This window comes from Hyla sarda, chromosome 8 (assembly GCF_029499605.1).
Source record: "Hyla sarda isolate aHylSar1 chromosome 8, aHylSar1.hap1, whole genome shotgun sequence".
Taxonomy (NCBI): Eukaryota; Metazoa; Chordata; class Amphibia; order Anura; family Hylidae; genus Hyla; species Hyla sarda.
This window is the reverse complement of record NC_079196.1, coordinates 132,626,202-132,650,656: the sequence shown is the minus strand read 5'-3', so window position 1 is coordinate 132,650,656 and position 24,455 is coordinate 132,626,202. Positions and strand designations below refer to the sequence as shown.

Sequence of the window (24,455 nt, the reverse complement as noted above, 5' to 3'; positions counted from 1 at the left end):
TCAGAAAGTATAAATATATGCAACCTATTAGTGTTAAAATAGCAAAAAATCTTAATTTTTTGTAAAAATGTCATGATTTTTTACATTGTAAAAAAAAAACTACAAATTATATCGGCTTACTTTTACTATGTACATGAAGGACAACTTGTGACAAAAAAACAATGTCAGAATTATCGTGATTGGCAAAACGTTACCAGAGTTATTCTCTAATAAAGACAGACATCCCCGATTTGAAAAAACAGGCCTGGTCTTATTTGTATTGGTCCTTAAGGGGTTAAAGAAAATAAAGAATATTGAAACGATTTCTTCTGAAACGTGATTGCCAATGCTGGGTATACAAATCTCTCTTGGTCAACCGTGTTAAAGTGTGTAATCCCTGGACGTGTATGCCAGGCTTTGTTTTCTGCCAAGCCTTCGTGTAAGCCTGCTGCATAAGAGAATATCAATACCCGTGTGCTAAAAAAAAAATTTTTTTTATCACTTAAATAATTATGGACAGCATTTCCGCTATTTCTGCTATGATTTTTCCAAAAGGAAATGTTTTTACTGTGAATTGTTCTACAATATCACCATTTTAGCCACAATGTTGGGAAATGTTGGGAAAATCGCAAGAAATGCAATATGTGAACACAGCCTTAAGAGAGGTGTATAACTACTGTATATTCTGAGAACAGAACCAGGAAAATACAGATATGGGAGGAGACAGCTAGCAGAAGGTGCTGAAGTGACACCCAGATTTGACATCCTGCCAACACACAGAGAGGGATGGCCCACATCAAACTCAAGGCTGGCCCAAACCTGTTCAGACTGTGGCAGACTGGCATTTTTCCTTATTTGAATAAGTAACTTGTGCTTTCAAAGAAAAAAATAATTGCTTTGGGCCACTGATCTCACAATGTCAACACACAGAGAGGGATGCCCGGCACCAAAATCAGTTAGATTCAGCCTGGCCCAAAGCTCTTCTGGGTATAAAAACTGGCATCAAAGTGGGCAAACTGGCATTGTGCATAGCAATTAGATTGCTTCCATTATTTATTTTTAAAGGCCAAATGAATGAAGCACCACTTTACTACTATACAGATTTTGATAAATCTCTCCAAATATGCACGATAACTTTATAAAAGTCTGACTGGTATGACCAAATTATAATGAAAAAACACATAGGTGCAGCTGTGCTGTAATAAAACAAATGGATGGCCCTGTAGGACAAGTGATAATGAGTGTTCATAATAGAGCAAAAAAGTGCTTCTTTAAATAGCACTATTATTTTACAACTTGGGTTGGTACAGATGTGTCAATACCAATTATGTATTTTTTGGACAAAATAATTTTCATGGAGGAAAAGTTATATATTTTTTTTCTAATGTTGCTAGTATTTATGTACACATTTTTTATATGCAATCACTTCTGTGAGGAAATACCACTCTAAACACACAATACAGCAGTCTTTTTAGAATATCCACAATACTTTCATTTACTTAATATATATAATTAATACTGACTTACAGTGATAAATTTATGTACTGGTATTTTTTCTTGTCCTTCAGCAATTGTGTAGAAGAGCAGATCTTCCAAACTTGGTAGAAGCCCTTGTTTGCTTTTCCTGCAAAACAAAATTATTAAAGTGTGGGAAATGTATTTAAAATAAAATAAAAAGCCAATAGGAAGCCTAGAATCACAGGCTTTAAAGAAGATATCCCATGCAGCAAAGAAAAAAAAAATACCTAGCCATTCCATAGTATATTCACCTACCACCTCTCTGACATGTTTGTGATTTTTTTTCCGGCCCCCATTCACCGGCTATTCAGCTCATAAATTGCAGTTACTTCCTGGTTATGGTGGCTATGCCTGTGATCTCAAAGACTACATTTCCCTGCATGCACTGCTCACATTTCCTGCTCTCAGCTGCCTGAGCAGAGAGCTTGTTACCACCCCTAACTTATGTTAGTCACTCCCACATAACACTGAGCTCCAATCATAGCCCTATACAGCAGGGTGGCCACGAGGAAACAAAATGTAATCTCAGTGCTCAGAGAGAGGGACCCTGGAGTTGAAGCTGCAGTTTTACACTGTAAAATCACTCCCTCCCCCTCCTCCTCTCAATGAAACAGCTTTACAGTGGCACAATCACCTCCCCCCTCCTCTGCCCTGCACTCCTCTCCCCAGTGCTCAGTGTGACAAATCTACTCTCCCTCCCCTCCATTGTCAGTGTGACAGCCCTACGCTGGCAGCTCCCTCCCCTCCCCCCTCTCCTCCGTTATCAGTGTAAAAACATTAGCAAGGAGAGGAGAGAGAACTATGATCTGAATCAGCCGACATATAGGCAGTGCTGCTCAGCCAATCACTGCAGAACAGAGGGAGGACAGTGTGAATATTCATCAGATGGGAGGGGCTAAGGCCGAGCTCAGGCAGCTCTCTGCAGCACAGGGGTTTTCTGGGTAATTGTCACGTCACGGCCCCTGGATGCTGCTGATAACAGCCTGAATAGGGGGTCGAAAGTCATGAAAACCTGGAACAGCTGAATTTCCTGTCAGACAGAAGAATGCAGATAAAGCTGGTTTCTAAGCAGCATTGGTAATGGAAGTGATTTACAAACCTATATAACTTTACCTTCTGCACTAGAAGCTGAACAATTGTTTACTGTGAGACTTGTCCTTTAACACCAAGATTGTACCTAGTATTATGCACTATGCTAGAATACAAACAGGATAAAAGAGTACCTGAATATTCACAAAAAAAAATTATATGTTACTCAGTAGCTAATCCTGATCGTTTAGATATAAGCTAGATATATATGTCTAGTGCCTATATTTCTCTCACAAACAGTTTTTTCCTGTTGCTCACTTAGTTTATCATTCTTTGTTTTGAAGGGGGTGTGTCCTTACTCTGCAAGACTCATTTTGCTCCCTGAGTCTGCTGTGCTGTGACTCTTCATCCAATCATTAAAGGGTTACTCCGCCCCTAGTCATCTTATCCCCTATTCAAAAGATAGGGGATAAGATGTCTGATCAGGGGGTTCCTGCTGCTGGGAACCCCCACGATCTCTCCTACAGCACCTCCTGTCATCTGGTGCAATGAAGCGAGCTTCACTCTGTGTCTGATGACTGGCGATGCAGGGGCCGGAGGATCGTGACGTCGCGGCCCTGCCCCCTCGGGACGTCACGATCCTCCGGGTGCTGCATTGCCAGTCATCAGGCATGGGGCAAAGCTCGCTCCATGCACCAGATGACAGGGAGTGCTGCAGGAGAGATCTCAGGGGGTTCCCAATGGCGGGACCCCCACGATCAGACATCTTATCCCCTATCGTTGGGAGTGCTAGTCCCACCCTCACTTACTGGAATTTGTCCCTGCCTGTGTTTACGCTGGAACAAAGATAATGCTGCAGCCGGACAGGATTAATATTCTGGATGATATATGGCCATCTAGTGATGTTTTTTATAAGCCACGATCTCTATAAAAAGGAAATAACATTTTCTTATGTAATATATTGGAAAGGTTAAAGAAAATCTGTCATCAGTACAAACCTGTCAGTACAGACAGGTAGTGTGGGTGACAATGATGATAACCATGCAGTCTGATGAAGCACGTCATCGTGTGAAACAGCCGCTGTAATTGCAGCGCCATCCAGGCGTCTGACCTCGTCTTGCTGGTGTTTTTAATGCACTGAATTTACAAGAATAAACCTTGGAGCACGGACCTGGTGAGCGGCCTCTCATTCTTCTTTCATTTGCTACGTTGTACACCTCCATTTCTTCACTGAGATTGAGCACCACCAACACCGGCCCACCAGTCTCAACTCCCTAAGCAGCTTTACCACCTGTACACACCACAGCAGAAGCAGGTTGTGACGACCGCTGTCTCTCCCAAAAAGAATGATGATAACCATACTAACCGATCTGTGCTCAAGTTCTCCCGCTATCTTGCTTTGTTATTTGAGTTCCTGAGCAAGCTTGTGGCATGGATGGAGCTTCCTGACTTTAGCACTGCTGCTTCTCTGCTGTGCCCTGCTGCTAACAAACCAATCTGGCTCCGGAACGGAAACAACAGAGAAAGATAGTGGAAGAACCAGGGCATGGACAGGTAAGTATGGTTATCATCAGTGTCACCCGCACTACCTGTCTGTACCCACAAGTTAGTGTAGGTGACACAGATGACAGATTTCCTATAATGTTTTGCCAAGTACAACATAATAAAAAAAAATTTAATCTCACAGTGTCCATTTAAATATATTTGCCTAAAATAACAAATTAAAGCCTTACTGTTACTAGAAAAAAAACATTTTCATTAACCCTACGAACGTCATGGGTCGGGTGAGCGGACATGACGCAAGCCCGCAAGTTGGGTCCGTGTCACAACAGGGATAGGGAGATGCCCGCTGCTTTCAGCAGCTGACATGTGCCAGTAAAAACGGACATGGAAGAACACTTTCAAACATTAAATGCCGCTATTTAAACACATTTAAACATTAAATGTCGCTATTTCCTGGTGTCTTGCGGTCACATCGCCAATCCGTTATAGAAGTCAGAACATAGCATTGAACAAACCTTTTTATTCTATATTTTAAACATAAAACAAAAAAACTATTATCCAAGTTTGGTTTCATTAGAATCAGACTGACCCATAGAATAAAATTAGCATGTCAAGTTTACCGTATTGTGAACCCTGAAAAAATGATTACCCCCATAAAATTGTGCAATTCCATATTTTTTCAATTTTGCTTTACATATAGATTTTTTTCTGGGTCTGTAAGACAGTATATGATAAAATAAAGTGTGCCAATGAAAAGTAAAACTTGTCCTGCAAAAAATAAGCCTTAATACAACTTTGTCATTGGAAAAATAAGAAAGTTATGGGTCTTAGGCTAGGTTTCCACTTGGTTTTTTTTCTGGCAGTTTTTGGAAAACTACCACTGCAGTTTTTGAGCCAAAGTCAAAAGTGGATCCATAAGGGAGGAAAAGTCTAAGTCCTTCCTTTATATGTCCTATTCCTTTTGAATACACCTCTGGCTTTGGCTCAAAAACTGCCAGAAAAAAAACCAAGTGGAAACCTAGCCTCAGAATGTGAAGAGGAAAAAATATGTGAGCCCACCAAAAATTTGTGCTGGGTCATGAAAGGGTTAAAAGGTGTACTCTCCTGGAAAACTTTTTTTTAAATCAACTGGTTCCTTTCTGTCTGACCACAGTGCTCTCTGCTGACACTCTTTTTATTATAAATATATAAAACTTAACAAAACAGAAAAACAGGCTTAACTAGCAATAACAAACACAACACGACAAAACCTGCCTAACCGGCCAGCCCAACTTAGCTAAACTAACAGAAAACATAACATTATACCTACATATAAATTACCTACATATAAATTATCAAAAATACTATCACACACACACATACCCACGCATTCTTTACATAAACATAAAAATAGCTTTACTTAGCTTTAAACTAAAAACAACCAGACTTGGTAAAAACTCAACCGCACATTACATTCACAACTAACACCCCCTTCTCCCCCACACATATATACACATATATACACAAATTTACATATACACACATATATATTAACATATATATATATATATATATATATATATATATATAGATTAGTTAGGAGTAGCCGTATTAGTCCAGTGATGCAAAAAGCAAAATCATCGGTAGTTGCAGTATCTTGTAATACCTTTTTTATTGGACTAACAAGATTTTGTAGAGACAAGCTTTCGGGATTCCTCCCTTTATCAAGTCATAAGCATTTCTGAGCTCACAAGGAGAAAACACAGGTTCTATCTCACAAAATATGCAGGGGTTAAAACAACATTAGTGGAGAATGGACATTAAGTTGGGCCCTGTCTAGTCTTATCTTCAGTCTATGGCTCTATAGTAAAATTGTCTGTCCAGCGTAACCACTATTCTCACCTCTGCTCTCCAGCCCCCCCCTCCTCATCCTTATCTGTATCTATCGTCCTATTGCTATACAATTTATGGCCCAACTTAATGTCCATTCTCCACTAATGTTGTTTTAACCCCTGCATATTTTGTGAGATAGAACCTGTGTTTTCTCCTTGTGAGCTCAGAAATGCTTATGACTTGATAAAGGGAAGAATCCCGAAAGCTTGTCTCTACAAAATCTTGTTAGTCCAATAAAAAAGGTATTACAAGATACTGCAACTACCGATGATTTTGCTTTATATATATATATATATATATATATATATATATATATATATATATATATACACACACACACATATATACCCTTTTTTTATCTACACTACCATAATATAACCAATATTAACCTCTTCAGGACATAGGGCGTATGGATACGCCCTGCATTCCGAGTCCTTAAGGACCGAGGGCGTATCCATACGCCCGTGGGAAATCCGGTCCCAACCGGCTATCCGGAGCCGGATGCCTGCTGAAATCGTTCAGCAGGCATCTCGGCATATCGCCCAAGGGGGTCATCATGGCCCCCCATGTCGGCGAACGCAGCACATCGCTCATCAATTCAGATGAGCGATGTGCTGCGATTCCATTCCCCGCCAGACATCCCGGCAGTGTGCCGGAGGAGGTCCGGAGGACCTCCTATACCGGCGATCGCTGCAGGACGCCGGTAACTACTTACCGGCGTTCTGCAGCGGTTCCGGGTCCTCAGGGTCACGTGTGACCCTGTGACCCGGATGTAGATGGTGACTGGTGGTGTAGTATACACCACCAATCACCATCCTTGCTGTACTGGGGGCTGGCATTGCGGCCACCCCCCTCAGTACAGTTGTGATTGGGTGGCCAAAGTGGCCACACCAATCACAATGTAATGGGAGGGGATGGTGGGGGCTAGGAGCACGTTGCTCCGTTCTGCCCACCATTCCACTCAGATCTGGTGTGCAGGACGGAGCCTCGTGCTGCCCACCATCCCCTCAGTAAAAAAAAAGTGCCACTTGCCCCCTTTTTTTTTCTTTCGGCGTACCTCAGTGGGTGTCCGTGGGTCCGTAGCACCTTTAGCTGCGTGACCCCGGCCCTGCTGGGTCGCTGCGGTCTGCCGCCAGCCTTTTTTTTTGGCGCAGATCTTTTTTTTTTTCTAAGCGTTGTACCCTCTTAGTTATAAAAGAGCGGTCCACCACCGTTTGTTAAAGCCCACCCGCCGCTGATTAGTTCCGTAGTACTGATCAGCGTTTTTTTTTTGTGGTGCCGGCGCTTTTTTTCGCGTTTTCTAGCGTTTTTTTGTACCCATAGGCGGTCCGTGCCACCAGTAGCAGGCGTGTACTGTGTGGCCGGACCGTACCTGTGTGTGTGGCGTGCCTCACCGCTGTCAGTGATTTATCACTGATCAGGGTTTTTTTCTGTGGTAAAGGTTAACGCGTATTTTTTTTTTGCACCCATAGGCGGTCCGTGTCACCAGTAGCAGGCGTGTACTGTGTGGATGGACCGAACCTGTGTGTGCAGCCTGTCCCACCGCTGTCAGTGATTTATCACTGATCAGCGGTTTTTTTGGGTTCAGGCGGGTGCATTTTTTTCGGGGTTAATCGTTTTTTTATTTTATTTTTCGTTTTTTTTGTGTGGGGGTCTGTGTACAAGCCACCAGCCACTGTCCTGGGCTGAGTGGCCGGACCCCCCTCTGACTTCTTCGCCCCCTGCCGCCACAAGCGCTAATCAGTGCGCACACCACTGATTAGATAAACGCTTTTTTTTTGGCGCAGGGCTTTTTTGCGCTAGAAGTCCCTTTTTTTTTTTTTTAAAGTCCCCTTTTTATTTTTTTGCTGTTAGGGCGGGTTAGTTTAGTTAGGTTAGGGAGGGTTAGGGAGGTAGTATCGCACCACACCACACACAGCACATACACCAATAAAGTTTCCCCTCCCCCCCACACACACACACACCCGTATCCCCATTAGAGTAGGAAAATGGCCCGCAGAACGTTTTCGGCGGAGGAGGCATGCCATAATTGCCTCCGACACCGAGAGCGGCTCAGAGGACGATGAAGACCCCACCTTCCTTATTTCATCGTCCTCCTCATCATCTAGTTCTGATGATGAGCCACCAAGGCGGCGGAGACGCCGCCGTGCGGTGCTGCAAACCTCCTCTGCCCTTGACCCTGTGCCCCATGCTAGTATGAGTCCCCCTGGCGCTCATACTAGTGAAGCCCCCCTGACAAGGTCACTGGTACCTCGTACCGGAGAACTTGTCTGGGCTGAGCCAGTGGACCACGAGCCCGTGATTCCTGAGTTTGTTGGCGACTCAGGAATCAAGATTAACATTGCCGGGTTCACTGAAAAGGACTTTTTCGGTAATTTTTTCAGAGACGACTTTATTAATCTAATGGTTACACAGACGAATCTGTATGCCCAACAGTTCGTCGCTGCTAACCCGGGCTCACTTTTAGCTAGACCCGGCGGCTGGACTCCAGTCGATGCAGCCGAAATGAGGACCTTTTGGGGCCTCGTGCTGCATATGGGTCTAGTTAAAAAACCCAGTGTCAGGCAATATTGGAGTGGGGACGTCTTTTACCAGACACCCCTATACAGTATGGCCATGGCACGTTCCCGGTTCGAGGCCATTCGGAGATGTTTGCATTATGCTGATAATGCGGCATGTCCCCCCCCGAACTGATCCCGCGTATGACCGCCTGTATAAAATCAGGCCGGTCATCAATCACTTCGGGGCCAGATTTTGGGAGGCCTATGTCCCTGGAAGGGAGGTCGCTATTGATGAGTCGCTCATCAGTTTTAAGGGGAGACTCAGCTTCCGGAAATACATCCCTACCAAGCGAGCGCGGTATGGCGTGAAGATGTATAAACTTTGCGAGAGTACCTCCGGGTACACTTGCAAGTTTATGGTGTATGAGGGACGAGATTCCCGCATTGAACCCCCAGATTGTTCCCCCACTCTGGGTGTTAGCGGGAAAATCGTTTGGGGCCTTTTGCACCCATTGCTAGATAAAGGTTACCACCTTTACGTGGATAACTTTTATACTAGTAACCCTCTCTTCATATCCCTCGCCGCCAGATCCACGCTCGCTTGTGGGACAGTCCGGAAGAATCAAAGAGGCCTTCCTTCCTATCCCCTGCAAACTCCTATCCCCCGGGTGAGTCCCATGCCTTTTCCCATGAGAACCTGTTGTTGGTCCGGTATAAGGACAAGAGGGATGTCCTTATGCTCACCACTATTCATGGGAATGGCAGCACCCCTGTCCCTGTGTGAGGTACTGTGGGAATGGTCCTCAAGCCCGATTGTATTCTGGACTACAATCGGTATATGGGGGGAGTTGATCTTTCTGATCAAGTCCTCAAGCCATATAATGCCATGCGGAAAACAAAGGTATGGTACAAAAAAGTTGCGGTCTACATGGTACAGGTTGCCATGTACAACTCTTTTGTACTGTACAAGTATGCTAGCAACACAGGGACATACCTGGAGTTCCAAGAGGAAGTTCTAAAGGCCCTCATCTTTGGTGACCGCCAAAGAGCGGGTCAGAGCACCTCTGGAACTTCAGGTCCCCGGATCGTCCCCGGCCAACACTTTCCAGGTGTGATTCCCCACACTGGAAAGAAGGGAAGATCTCAGAAGAAATGCAGAGTGTGTCGCAAGAGGGGGATTCGGAAGGACACTGTCACGATGCCGGCTGGCAGGAGGTGGATCCTCTGTGCCAGAGAGGGATTGGCGTGGACCGTGCTAGTGGACCGGTTCTAAGTCACTACTGGTGTTCACCAGAGCCCGCCGCAAAGCGGGATGGTCTTGCTGCGGCGGTAGTGACCAGGTCGTATCCACTAGCAACGGCTCAACCTCTCTGACTGCTGAAGATAGGCGCGGTACAAGGGAGTAGACAGAAGCAAGGTCGGACGTAGCAGAAGGTCGGGGCAGGCAGCAAGGATCGTAGTCAGGGGCAACGGCAGGAGGTCTGGAACACAGGCTAGGAACACACAAGGAAACGCTTTCACTGGCACAATGGCAACAAGATCCGGCGAGGGAGTGCAGGGGAAGTGAGGTATACATAGGGAGTGCACAGGTGAACACACTAATTAGAACCACTGCGCCAATCAGCGGCGCAGTGGCCCTTTAAATCGCAGAGACCCGGCGCGCGCGCGGCCCCGCTCCCTAGGGCGCGCGCGCGCCGGGTCTCTGCGATTTAAAGGGCCACTGCGCCACTGGTCACTTCGGGGCCAGATTTTGGGAGGCCTATGTCCCTGGAAGGGAGGTCGCTATTGATGAGTCGCTCATCAGTTTTAAGGGGAGACTCAGCTTCCGGAAATACATCCCTACCAAGCGAGCGCGGTATGGCGTGAAGATGTATAAACTTTGCGAGAGTACCTCCGGGTACACTTGCAAGTTTATGGTGTATGAGGGACGAGATTCCCGCATTGAACCCCCAGATTGTTCCCCCACTCCGGGACAGGACCGACGGAGCGAGTCAGGTACGGGAGCCGGGGTGCGCATCGCGAGCGGGCGCCACCCGCATCGCGAATCGCATCCCGGCTGGAGGCGGTATCGCAGCGCACCGGGTCAGAGGATCTGACCGGAGCGCTGCAGTAGCGAGAGTGTAGCGAGCGCTCCGGGGAGGAGCGGGGACCCGGAGCGCTCGGCGTAACAGACACCACCACTCAATGCGACACTTGCCCAGATCATCCGGGCCTCCGCATAGGCTGCTTCAGAGAGTATCACACTTCCCTGGAGTACTAAATTTTCCATCCTCTGCCCTAATTTTCATTCCCCACAATTCGACTCCAATGTACCAGTCCAGGGTACATTGTCTTCCAAATTTTATACCAAACCCCCCCGCCAAAAAAAAAAAAAAAAAAAAAAAAACATTTTCTCAATATCCCCAATATCTTTTTTTTTTGTTCCTCCTAAAAAATGCGTCATGGGACACAGAGTCAACAGCATTGGAGGTTTGCAGTTGCCTCAAATGCGCAACGCTCTCTCTCCCCACCTGTGCGGGTTGCGCATTTGAGGTAACAGAATAGGGACGGCCCCACACATCCCCTTCCCAGAATGATGATTCAGAGTATAGGGTTTAGAGCGGGCATCATTTTTACTTTTGGACTCTGGCTCATCATTCTGGGAAAATAATTGGCATATCAGTACTAAAATTGCAATTTTCTTCCCCCCATTGTACACTTCATCCATTCCTGGAAAATAAATGAAGGGAACACCCATCTGTTCCAAATCTCCACTTCACCCTATACACCTTCCCTAGGGGGTGTACTGTTTGTAATAGGTTCACATGTGGGTGCTCCTTTCTTGTATTTTCCTCTGAATGTATGTAACTGTTAGGTCCGTAACAAACATCCACCTCAAATGCGAAGAGTTCTAGCTGAGCTCTGTCGTATTTCCAGGCGACAATTCGGAGTCACATGTTAGTTGTTCACAGAGAGATGAAGCAGAGCATAGGTTGAAAATTGCAATTTTAAGGCAAAACAAGACGCTTCGTATTATCCTATTTAACTTCTTTACTGAACTTCAGCAGCAAATAGATATGGTAAGTATTAAGACATTTTTTATATATGAAAAGGGTATATAACACATATAGACTAGGATGCAACCTAGTATGCTGTCTATGTCTGTGACCAATCAGGTAGCACGACAGGTAATATCAACAACTGTCACATAAATAACTTCCTTCTTCTTTGCTGCTCAGCAGTCTGACAAGGATAACTTAAATTTCTCTCCTGTTGTTTTATTAATATATATATATATTTTGGAATATATTTATCATATTAATTATCATTCATTCATTATTACTTATTTTGCTTATTCCTTTTGTTTATTTTATTTTATTTATTTATTCATTTATTTATACCCCTTTTTTTACTTGTAATATACTCTGCATTTATTAAATTCTTATACATATATATATATATATATATATATATATATATATATATATATATATTCCTTATTCTGTTATACCAATATTTCTTGATATTTTGAATTATCTGCTTATTCTTATCCTCATATATTCCCCTGCCTTATATTATATACCGCGCTTATCCGGTATTCATATTTCCCCTCTCTTATAGGTTTTATCCTGACTATCGTCCGGTTCCCGATCTCCCTCTCATCCCCCCTTAGTTTTAACCGTGTTTATCTTCACGTCTGCGCATCGCTTTTACCTTATTTATCTGCGTCATCAGCGCCATTGTTGTCTCGAGCGCTCTTTCTTCCTCCCCGCTGTCCTCCGCTCGAGCGCACTCACGGGATCTCGCGATACTTCCTGACAGCGAGGTCCTCTCCTGTCAAACGTTCGCGGGCTCTGTCACTCTCCTCAGAGACGTCGGAGCCTGCGGACGCATCGTAATATACAATCTATATAGTATCCTTTTGTTCAAAATAACACAAAATCTTCTTTTTTCTACTCTGCTGCCTCTACAATGGCCTTCCTGAATCTTTAATTACAGAAGTCAATACATTTTTACCACATACATTATTATAATAATTTATTGTAGACATTAATTCATTATTTATTTAATATTATTTATTATTGATTAATTCATTAATTGATTCCTGTTATAATTCATATATTTACACATTATATTGTTATTGAACCAATTTCCAATATATATTTCTCCTTAAATAATTTTTCTACAGCTGATATTTTCTTCCCATCTCACTAAATAAATATGTCTGAGGAAAATAAAACTAATATGTCTGAAAATGTCTCTCATGACAATATTCAATCTATTGTAGATGCTTCTGTATCCAAATCAGTACATACAGCGGTACAGTCAGCAGTCTCTGTACTGCAATCTTCCATTGAGAAATCTTTATCTATGGCACTGGCCCGCTCTAATGCTACCCCTTCAGGAACACTGCCTCCTCTCACTCCATCTGACCAATATTGGTCACCTCAGGAGTCAGTGTCTCAACTCGCTAAAGGCTTCAAGGGTCCTGGTAAGGCCAAATACAAATCGCGCCATACCTCATATGAGGGTCCATATCCCTCAAGACACTCCAAAACTCCCTCTGGAGTACATGTTGAGTCCAATTTGCTTCAATCCTCAGACCCTAAACATGGTTCTACTTCTAGTGGTACACAAAAACCACACATTTCACCCTCAGCCCAAGAGGAAGCAAATCCTATTAGGGAAAAAACGTCTGCTTTCAGAGCAAAACCAAACTCCTTTAAACTCTCTTCCTCCGAGGAATCAGAAGATTCCGATATACAGGAGGTGGATAAAATACTTTATGTATCTGAGGAAAGTGATTCCAATCATGAGGACCCTGCTACGCAGGAAGACACTACAGTGAATGAAACGGGGGAATCTTACTTCGACCCCTCACTTATATACCACCCAAGATCTGGGGAATGGTTATGGTTACCAAATATGAAAGTGGCCGAATTCCTAGCCACTTGGGCAAATAAACCGTTAGATCGCCCATCTCGCAGTAAACTTAAAGCCGAGTGCCCTCGTCCCTCTTTACCAAACAATGCATCCTGCACTCCTGAGTTGGACCCGCTTCTATCCAAATTTCTTTTCAAGACTGGAAAGAATCCTAAGAAAGGAGTGGATAGGAGTTTCAAGTCCTGCCAGGACAAATTAATGGACCTCCTTGGTCCATTAGGAAAAATCTTAGATTTGGCAGAAGAAGCCTCAACTTCTAATACCCCGGTAGATACCGAAACATTAAAAGGCTGGGCTCAACGAGCCATGTGTCTATTTGGCAATGCCAATTCCTCACTTTCTACGGAAAGAAAAAGATCTATTCTTATGAAAATAGATCCACAGCTAACAAATTTAGTTACTGTGGAAACTCCCAATCCCACCAAGGGAATGCTCTTCGGTGAGGATTTTATTAGAGAATTAAATAAGTATAAAAAAAAACCTATAAATACGCCACTACAGCGTATAGGGTAAACCCACCAAGAATAAAAAATATATATAATAAAATAAATAAGAAATATATTAATCTGATAAATCAATAACCATCAAGTTTAATAAATATAGTTTTATTTTACAAAAAAATATATATATCATACACAAGCAAAAAAGATTGATAATATATAGCTATATTACATACATAAAAATAGTAATCATTAGCGCAATTTGATATTGTGTATAATTGTTTAAAAAAATTAATTATATATATATATATGTAAATAAATGAACTTAAAAAATGCAAAAGATAGCAGGGACGGGAAAAGGATGTAAAAAGGAAAGGCGTAAATGTCGGGGTCAACTGATCACCAATGGATCATAAAAGCACCTGTTGCTATAAAATATGTGCAATGTGACACTCTGTTTAAAGCATAAAAAGTGTGTTTAAACTTAAAAATATATGCATAAAGTGCAAAAGGAGGTGATCGCAGGGACGTGGAACCTATCTTCTTTTTACATGTGGGGTCAAGTATTTACATTCTGCCACCTTCACCTTTAGCACCTTATTTTTTGTTTTCTTGCACTGCTTTTTTTACATTTATTGTATACACTTATATTTCTGTGTTGCACATTGCACTTTATGCATATATTTTTAAGGTTAAACACACTTTTTATGCTTTAAACAGAGTGTCACATTGCACGTATTTTATAGCAACAGGTGCTTTTATGATCCATTGGTGATCAGTTGACCCCGACATTTACGCCTTTCCTTTTTACATCCTTTTCCCGTCCCTGCTATCTTTTGCATTTTTTAAGTTCATTTATTTACATATATATATAATTAATTTTTTTAAACAATTATACACAATATCAAATTGCGCTAATGATTACTATTTTTATGTATGTTATATAGCTATATATTATTATCAATCTTTTTTGCTTGTGTATGATATATATATTTTTTTGTAAAATAAAACTATATTTATTAAACTTGATGGTTATTGATTTATCAGATTAATATATTTCTTATTTATTTTATTATATATTTTTTTTATTCTTGGTGGGTTTACCCTATACGCTGTAGTGGCGTATTTATAGGTTTTTTAGTGGTTGTTTTGGGTTTTCCTCAATTTTATTTAGACCACAGTATATAGGACTTCTTTTAGGTTGTTGTTTTAATTAAATAAGTATGTAGGACTTTTCTCATCGTTAAATAAGGCACAAGTGTCTATGAAAAAAGTCTTCTCACAAAGAATTTTTGGAAAGGCCGGAAGAGGAAGGAACCGCTCTTCCGGCCGTTTCTCCCAGAATAAATATTATAGAGGTTCCTTTCCCCAACACACTACACAATATGAAGGACCCTCCACTGTCCCCATCCCTTTTTTCCCATATAGGGGCAGATCATGGCGATCACGTGGGCAAAGAGGATACCCTCGATCCAGACCCCCAACAGGTAAGTCCACCTCTGTATTCTTTCCAACATATCCCATTAGGGGGAAGACTCCTTCATTTTTCCCAAAATTGGAATATGATTACATTAGACTCTTGGATACTAAACACTGTGAAAGGTTATCAAATAGAGTTTGTCAACCAACCGTTCCAACATTACCTTCCTCACCCAATTCAATTCTCCTTCCCAGACAAAATTCTGATAGTTCAAGAGGTCAAGGAACTTACTTCCAAACAAGCAATCATTCCTGTTCCCTCCAAATCCCCAGGCTTTATAAGCTATTTATTTCTAGTCAAAAAGAAGGACGATGGTCACAGACCCGTGATCAATTTAAAACTATTAAACAATCTTGTTATTTATCGCTACTTCAAAATGGAGGGCATACATCTTCTAAGAGATATTTTACTAAAACAGGATTGGTTAATAAAAATAGACCTAAAAGATGCATATCTGACGATACCAATCCACCCATCATCTCAACCTTTCCTCCAATTTCTTTGGAAAGATCAAAAATGGCAGTTCACTTGCCTTCCTTTCGGGCTGTCATCAGCCCCTTGGTGTTTTACGAAACTACTCAAACCAATAGTTGCTTCCCTCCGGAGTCGCGGGGTTCGCCTTATCATATACCTCGACGATATCCTCCTCATGGCCCAATCAAAAGTGTTACTTTTGCTCCACATGAATTGGACATTATCCCTGTTACAACACCTCGGATTCCTCATAAATTTGAAGAAATCTGTTCTAATTCCATCTCAAGAGCTGGAATTCTTAGGCTTCATGATCAATACTCAATTGACCACTTTGAGCCTTCCCCCGAGACGTTTGAAAACTATTCGGAAAGAAATCCGTCAGATTCTCCGCAAAGATTTGATTTCCCTGAGGACCATAGCTCAAATTGTTGGTCTCCTTTCAGCCTCAATTCAAGCCATTTTTCCAGCTCCTCTTCATTACAGAGCTCTTCAACGTTTGAAGATTCGTCACCTGAGAGAAGGTCTAGGTTATTCCGACGAAATTCCCCTTTCCTTGGAAGCCAGAGAAGAACTTCTCTGGTGGCTCAGTCACATAGAATCTTGGAACGGGAAAACGATATTCAATCTGAATCCGGACATCATTATGGAATCGGATGCGAGTCTTTCCGGATGGGGCGCTCACTGCGGTCTCCTCTCCACAGGAGGAAAATGGTCCCCATCAGAATCACATCTTCACATAAACTGTCTAGAACTACTTGCGGGAATTTTTGCCTTAAAAAGTTTTGCAAAGAATTCCTCCCATTGTTGTATACTTCTTCGTATGGACAACATCTCCGCTGTCCAATACATCAATCATTTGGGAGGTACAACTTCAAAAATTCTTGTGGATTTTGTCAAAGAAATTTGGCATTTTTGTCTGGACAGAAATATAATTTTGAAGGCGGAATACCTTCCGGGAAATTCCAATTCAATAGCGGATTGGTACTCTCGATACCTAACAGATTCCAGCGATTGGAAGCTTCATCATCGAACTTTCCAGTCAATCAATTCCCTATGGGGCCCCCTACACTTGGATCTCTTCGCTTCCCGCCTCAACACCCAACTACCTCTGTTCTTCAGTTGGCGTCCGGACCCGGAAGCTCTAGGCGTAGATGCCATTCTCCAATTTTGGCCTCAAGAGACTCTAGACGCCTTTCCTCCTTTCAATCTCATTCCTCGGGTCCTCTTTCAAACCTCGATTCAGAGAGCCACACTAATTCTCATAACTCCACTTTGGCCAACTCAATCTTGGTTCCCTCAAGTTCTACATCTTCTCATAGACTTCCCTCATCTTCTCCCTTCTTTTCAGAATCTCCTTCTGGATCCTCAAGGGAATTGTCATCCTCTAATTCTTTCCGATCAACTACCTCTGGTTGCCTGGTTAATTTCAGGTCGTCAAGATCTGACTTCCAATTTTCAAAATCTACTCAGGACATCCTCTCAGATACCTGGGCTCCAGGTACCAAATCAGCTTACAGATCAGCCTGGAGACTTTGGTCTTGTTGGTGCGATCAACGACATTTGGATCCCTTACAAACATCTATCTGTTATATCCTGAACTTTCTATCATCCTCTTTCGACGATGGTAAAGCATACAGAACTATTAACCTCTATCGTTCGGCTATCTCCTCTAGACATCCTCCTGTTGATTCCATTCCTATTGGTAAACATCCATTAGTCTGCCAATTATTGAAAGGCATTCGCTTTCGCAGACCTCCTCTACCGAAATACACTTCTACTTGGGATGTTAATAGCATCCTTAATATGTTTTCCTCTTGGGAAGATAATGATTCATTATCTCTAAAATTACTTTCTTTAAAACTTACCACTCTTTTATGTCTCATTTCCGTTAAACGCGTTTCAGACGTCAAATCTCTTGACGTTTCCCATAGACAATACACACCTCAAGGAGTTATGTTTTCTATTCATCGACGTACCAAAACGAATATTCATTCTGTTTTTTATACTTCCTTTCCTCATCACGAAAAACTCTGTGTTGTTCGTTGTCTTCGCTCTTATGAATCTAAAACCGAATCTATTAGATCTCCTTCCTCCTCTCAATTGTTGATCTCATTCTGTAAACCTCATGCACCTGTTTCATCTCACAATCTAGCCAGATGGGTTAAACAATCTATGCAATTAGCAGGCATTGATACTTCAAAATTTTAAGCCCATTCTACTAGAAGTGCTGTCTCCACTAAACTCTTTCAATCTGGTGCTTCCCTTTCCGACTTACTAAAAGCTGCCAATTGGTCATCTGATTCTACTTTTAAAACCTTTTATTTTAGACCTGAATCTCATGTCTCTATGTTATTGTTATAACTGTTCTTTGACTTTTTATAATTATTTTATTAATTGTATAATATATTTTATGTCTAGCTTTGAACTAGCATAATATGAAGCATCTTGTTTTGCCTTAAAATTGAGAATTTTCCAATCCTTGGTGACGGAAAATTTGGATTTTAATAAAAACAAGACGCAAGTATTATCCCTCCCATAACCCATCCCTTCAAATGTATTTGTTTTTTCTTTCCAGCTCAACAGTGACCGGTTCTTCTCCAGTCTTCACACAGTTACCTCTTCATTGAGACGTTATGTTTTATCCGAATTCCACGTTGTCTTCAAGTTCTACTCTACATCTGATCCGGTTATTCTATTCGACAGACAATACTTCGCAAAGAAGAAGGAAGTTATTTATGTGACAGTTGTTGATATTACCTGTAGTGCTACCTGATTGGTCACAGACATAGACAGCATACTAGGTTGCATCTTAGTCTATATGTGTTATATACCCTTTTCATATATAAAAAATTTCTTAATACTTACCATATCTATTTGCTGCTGAAGTTCAGTAAAGAAGTTAAATAGCATAATACTCGCGTCTTGTTTTTATTAAAAATCTAATTTTCCGTCACCAAGGATGGGAAAATTCTCAATTTTCAAAAGCTACCCTTCATCCATTCCTGGAAAATAAATTTAGGAAACACCCGTGCATTCAAAATGTCCTCTTTACCCCTATACCCATTCCTTAGGGTGGGTACTTTCTGTAATGGTGTCACATGTGGGTGTTTCATTTTTGTATTTTCCTCGGAATGTATGTAACCGTCAGCTACTGATGTGCCATAGGCCACAAATACAAAGTGACCTCTATGAATTCTGAGCCTTGTTGTGCGCCCGTCCAGCACGTTACCCCCTATGTGGATGTATTTTTATAGTCAGGGGAAAAAGCCCTCCAAAATTTGTAACCCAATTCCTCATATTACCGTGAAAATGTTAAAAATTGGGTAACCCCAGCATTTTAGTGTAACAAAATCTAATTTTTCAATTTAGGCCAACTTTTCAAAAAACCTGTGAGGTATTATTTCCCACTGTACCCCTTGTTACGTTCATTGAGGGGTGTAGTTTCTAAAATGGTGTCACATGTGTGTTTTTTTTTTTTTGCTGTTGGGGGCTTTATAAATGCACATGACCCCCGACTTCAATTTCAACAAAATTTTCACTCCTTCCATTCTGAGCATTGCAGTGCGTCCACAGAGAAATTTACATCCACATATGGGGTATTTTTTTTCTCAGACAAAATTGTTCTACAAATTTTGGGGGCCTACACTTTTATGGCTCACTGTTCAAAAAACCTGTGAGGTGTAAGTACTCACTGTAACACTGTTACGTTCCCCGAGGGGTCTAGTTTCCAAAATGCAATGCCATGTGTTTTGTTTTTTTCTGCTGTCCTGGCACCATAGGGGCTTCCTAAATGCGGCATGCCCCCAGAGCAAAATTTGCTTCCAAAATGCCAAAATGTGACTCCTTCTCTTCAGAGACCTGTAGTGCGCCAGCAGAGCACTTTTCACCCCCATATGGGGTGTTTTCTGAATCGGGAGAAATTGGGCTTCAAATTTTAGGGGGTATTTTCTGCTTTAACCCTTTGTAAAAATGAAAAATTTTGGGGGAAACAAGCATTTTAGGTAGAATTTTTTTTTTTTTTTTACTTTGCAAAAGTCATGAAACCCCTGTGGGGTATTAAGGTTCACTTTACCTCTTGTTACGTTCCCCAATGGGTCTAGTTTCCAAAATGGTATGCCATGTGTTTTTTTTTTTGCTGTTTTGACACCCTAGGGGCTTCCTAAAGGTGACATGCCCCCCAAAAACCATTTCCGAAAAATGTTCTCTCCAAAATCCCCTTGTCGCTCCTTCCCTTCTGAGCCCGCCGAACATTTTACATAGACATATGAGGTATGTGCTTACTCAAGAGAAATTGGGCTACAAATACAAGTAAAAATTTTCTCCTTTTACCCCTTGCAAAAATTCAAAAATTGGGTCTACAAGAACATGCGAGTGTAAAAAATGAAGATTTTGAATTTTCTCCTTCACTTTGCTGCTATTCCTGTGAAACACCTAAAGGGTAAAACATTGACTGAATGTCATTTTGAATACTTTGGGGGTGCAGTTTTTATAATGGGGTCATTTGTGGGGTATTTCTAATATAAAGACCCTTCAAATCCACTTCAAAACTGAACTGGTCCCTGAAAAATAGCGAGTTTGAAAATTTTCAGAAAAATTGGAAAATTTCTGCTGAACTTTGAAGCCCTCTGGTGTCTTCCAAAAGTAAAAACTCATAAATTTTATGATGCAATCATAAAGTGGACACATTGTATATGTGAATAATAAAAAAAAAATTGGAATATCCATTTTCCTTACAAGCAGAGAGCTTCAAAGTTTGAAAAATGCAAAATTTTAAATTTTTTCATGAATCTTGTGATTTTTCACCAAGAAAGGATGCAAGTTACCACAAAATTTGACCCCTATGTTAAAGTAGAATATGTCACGAAAAAACAATCTCGGAATCAGAATGATAACTAAAAGCATTCCAGAGTTATTAATGTTTAAAGTGACAGTGGTCAGATGTTCAAAAAACGCTCTGGTCGTTAAAGGGTACCTCTCATCAAAAAAACTTTTGATATATTATAGATTAATGTATGCAGAATAACTTTACAATTGCATGTTATTAAAAAAAATGCTTCTTTCTATTTAATTTTCCACTTTGAAGAAATGACCACTAGGGGTCTCCCTACCAGTGCTGGCCGCAAGCATTTCAGACTCATGCTGGAGTCCTAAACACTCAGAGCTGCCAGTCTGCTTTGTTCACAAAGGAGAACACTCAGAGCTGCCAGCCTGCTTTGTTCACAGCCTGTTTGGCTGTGAACAAAGCAGGCTGGCAGCTCTGAGTGTTGAGGACTCCAGCATGAATCAGAAATGCTTGCTGACAGGACTGATCGGGAAAAATACAATAGAAAGAAGCATATTTTTCATTAACATGCTATTGGAAAGTTATTCAACATTCATTAATCTAAAATATATCAAAAGTTTATTTGATGAGAGGTACCCTTTAAGGCCAAAATGGGCTTGGTCCTGAAGGGGTTAAGTTAAAGTAATATAAAAATGCTACCTAAATCTGATCCGACTGCCTATCCCCATCCCCTCATAAAATAAAATAACCAATCCATACTATATAATAACATATACAATACAAATATAAAAATACAAATACATAACATAAATGCAAATATATACATAAACCATATACACCAACAAACCAAACTATACGCCTACAAAACACATGACATCCTATACTAGACTAACCCATCACCCACACAACCACCCACCTTGACATGGGTCAGAGTCCATAGTCCATGGATATCCAGTCCAGTCCATAACTGACCCATGCCAGCCCCTCCAAACATCCACCAACCCACCAATTCCCCCACCCAACCTAATCTATACCCAAACTAACTATACAAATACTACTTCACAACATAATATATCATATACAAATACAAAACAATACAACCCACCTTAGGCCCAAGTTCGGTCGCCTGTAAGCCCTTTACGCAATACATATTCTGAAAACAAAACAAAAAGACTAGGTTGTACCTAGCCCACCACCAGGAAGAAGCATGGCAATCCTGATGTTACTTTTTTAAACTCTCTCCACTAACTTTTCCCTACGACTCACCCTACTGTTATCCCTTCAACAAACTGACCCAGCACTCACCCTCTCTCTATCCCTATATTGCTATCCCTAACCAGAAACAGGGGTACTCTACCCAAGAGGTCTAGTACCTAGGGCACATCAAATGAAAAACCTCTCCACAGGAGAGAAGCCCTGCTGGTACCAAGACTGCCATACTCCAAAGACCTGATCTTCCCGAGGTCGCTGGTGATGATCCTACAGACCTCCACCTCGGAGAGGACTTTCCGCTGTGTAGATACTAAACACCGTGCGTTCCACGTGTAGTACTTAACCACTAAACTGACTACAAATAAAGTGCCCCGGTCTCGGCCACCCAGTGTCCTGAATGCCCCATAAGCCCACTCCGGATAGGTAAGGGAAGCAAGGTGACTCCAGCCAATGGAAGCGCCCACCCGGTTGTAGACCCCTATATTAAAAGGAAAATTAAGCAGGAAGTGGTCCATGCTTTCCAGGGTGTCCCCGCACTCTTCTCGAGGACATCCCCGGTCATCAGAGCTCCTACACTTCAAAATGTCCTTTCCATATAGCTTCCCCTGAAAGCAGCGCCAGGCCATGTCCCAAAACTTTGGAGGGATCATTTTAATGTTTAAAAGGTACAACCCCACCCTCAGATCCTGACCTGGGCAGTCCCTGAGCCAGAGGCTTCTGGAAGTGGGTTAACAGAACTCATTTGTCAAGAAACTGCCTTGACTGGGTCCTGATCTCCCACACTCCCAGACCCCACGACGTATCGCCTTCAGAGTCGGGGTAGCATAAGCCGTAAGATATCCGTGTGGTGTACAGAGGTCCTTCACTTGCCCTCCTCTCTCCCATTCCAGGAAGAAAGGCCAAAACCATTCCCTGCAGGAGAGTACCCACGGAGCAGCCCTCTCTGACCAGAGGTTTGAGATGTTAGCTGTCATGTCTTCATCATTCTATTGTCATGTTATTCTTATGAGAGTTTTCACAATAAGTAATTTACTGTGTAATCATGTTGAACAAGCACCATCTAGTGGATATTTACATATATCACATAGTACATATATAGAACTTAGTTTGTCCCAGGACAACTACCATAGTTTTCACCTACGAACTTTGGTGACATCATCAGTTACCAGGGCAACTATCTTCCATTCTTCAGAGAACTCAACTAGAGGAACACAGCTAGTTGCATCCTCCCCCATCCTAGTTTATGGTGGCATTACTGGTGTGTACTTTATTACCTCATGTTGTAGTTAACTCTTTATGCATAGTAAAGTGTTTTCATGTTGTTCTGTGATTACAGTCTATAGTTAGCAGCTAGGGACCATGCTTCTCATGCAGAGAGGATAGCATGCTGCTTACTATATAGCTGTGTATACTCTTATGGATGCTTATCATTATCATCCTGTATCTATGTTTTGTGTAACTTACATCTTGAACACATTTCTTGTATTTACATTGCTTTGTTCAGTAATGTCTTATATGCATTGCCACATTTCAGTATACATTAGTAAATGTATTCTCTTTTCTGTTCCACAGTTTTACCCTTTCACACTCGCTCACACGTATTTCCTTGCAATAAAAGTTGAAGTTGGACCTTGCTCCTTTGTCAATTCATTGAAGGAAATCAGGGTTATATTGCCTGTCAATCTATGTACCCTCACACATAGGGAGGACAGAACATTAGCTTTCAAGAAAGTGTTTGTTAAGAACACCACAGGGTTTACCATAGATAAACCCCCTAGTCTCCTCGTGCGGTACGTAACCTCCCTCTTGACTAGGTCCATCCTGTTCCCCCATAACAGTTGGAAAAACAGACTGTAGATCCTAGTGTAGTAAGCCTCTGTCAAGATACATACACTGCGCAAATAGATAAACAAGGGGAGCAGGTACGATTTGATCAGGTGCACCCTTTCCCTGAGGGTCATAGACCAGCCCTTCCACTGGTCCACCTTCTGAGTGGCATCCTGGAGCTTACCACCCCAGTTTTTGGTGGGATAATCATCCTGACCGAATGTGATGCCCAAAACTTTTGCTGACTCTTGGGGCCCTGGAAGGGTGTCCGGGAGATCAAACGTGGGATCTCCCCCTCCCAGCCAGAGACTCTCACACTTATCCCGGTTGATCTTAGACCCGGATGCCTGCGAGTAGCGGTCCAATTCCGACATCACCACATCGACCTTCTCTCTCAAGGACACGGAAATGGTGACATCATCAGCGACATCCAGCTCCGCCAGACTCATCCTGACTCCCGCCAACGGCCCGCAATCTACCCTCCGGATGAAGGGATCGATTGCGAACACGTATAAAAGCGGGCTCAAAAGACAACCCTAACAGACTCTGGACCCCACCTCAAAAGAGCGGCCAGACCACCTGTTCACAAGCGGGAAACTCTCTGCCCCTGCATACAAGATCTTAAGCCAATTAACAAAAGTACTCGGTAAGCCATATCTCAGGAGGAAGGACCAGAGATACTCGTGGTTCACCCGATCAAATGCTTTGGCCTGATCCAAGTACCCCATCCAGAGACCTGCACTACTCCGCTCCACTGCCTCCTTGACACTAAGGACAGCACTTAAGGTGCTTCGGCCTGGAACAGAGCAGTGCTGAGCCCCCGAAAGGAGTCGGGCTGCAAACTTCACCAGCCGATTAAACAGTATCTCGGCCAGAAGCTTCCTGTCCGTATTGAGAAGAGCTATGGGTCTCCA

At 42.2% G+C, this 24,455-nt stretch overlaps 1 protein-coding gene across 3 annotated transcripts in view; it reads right to left on the bottom strand.

Annotated features, from left to right (window-relative positions):
- Window positions 1–24,455, bottom strand: part of LOC130284872 (glutaminase kidney isoform, mitochondrial-like) — a 1,293,621-nt gene that overhangs the window by 1,186,794 nt on the left and 82,372 nt on the right. For all 3 annotated transcript variants that reach the window (XM_056535756.1, XM_056535754.1, XM_056535755.1), the window contains exon 2: window positions 1,507–1,603. In XM_056535756.1, the coding sequence (XP_056391731.1) occupies window positions 1,507–1,603 (97 nt within the window). The remainder of the gene's footprint in view (window positions 1–1,506; window positions 1,604–24,455) is intronic.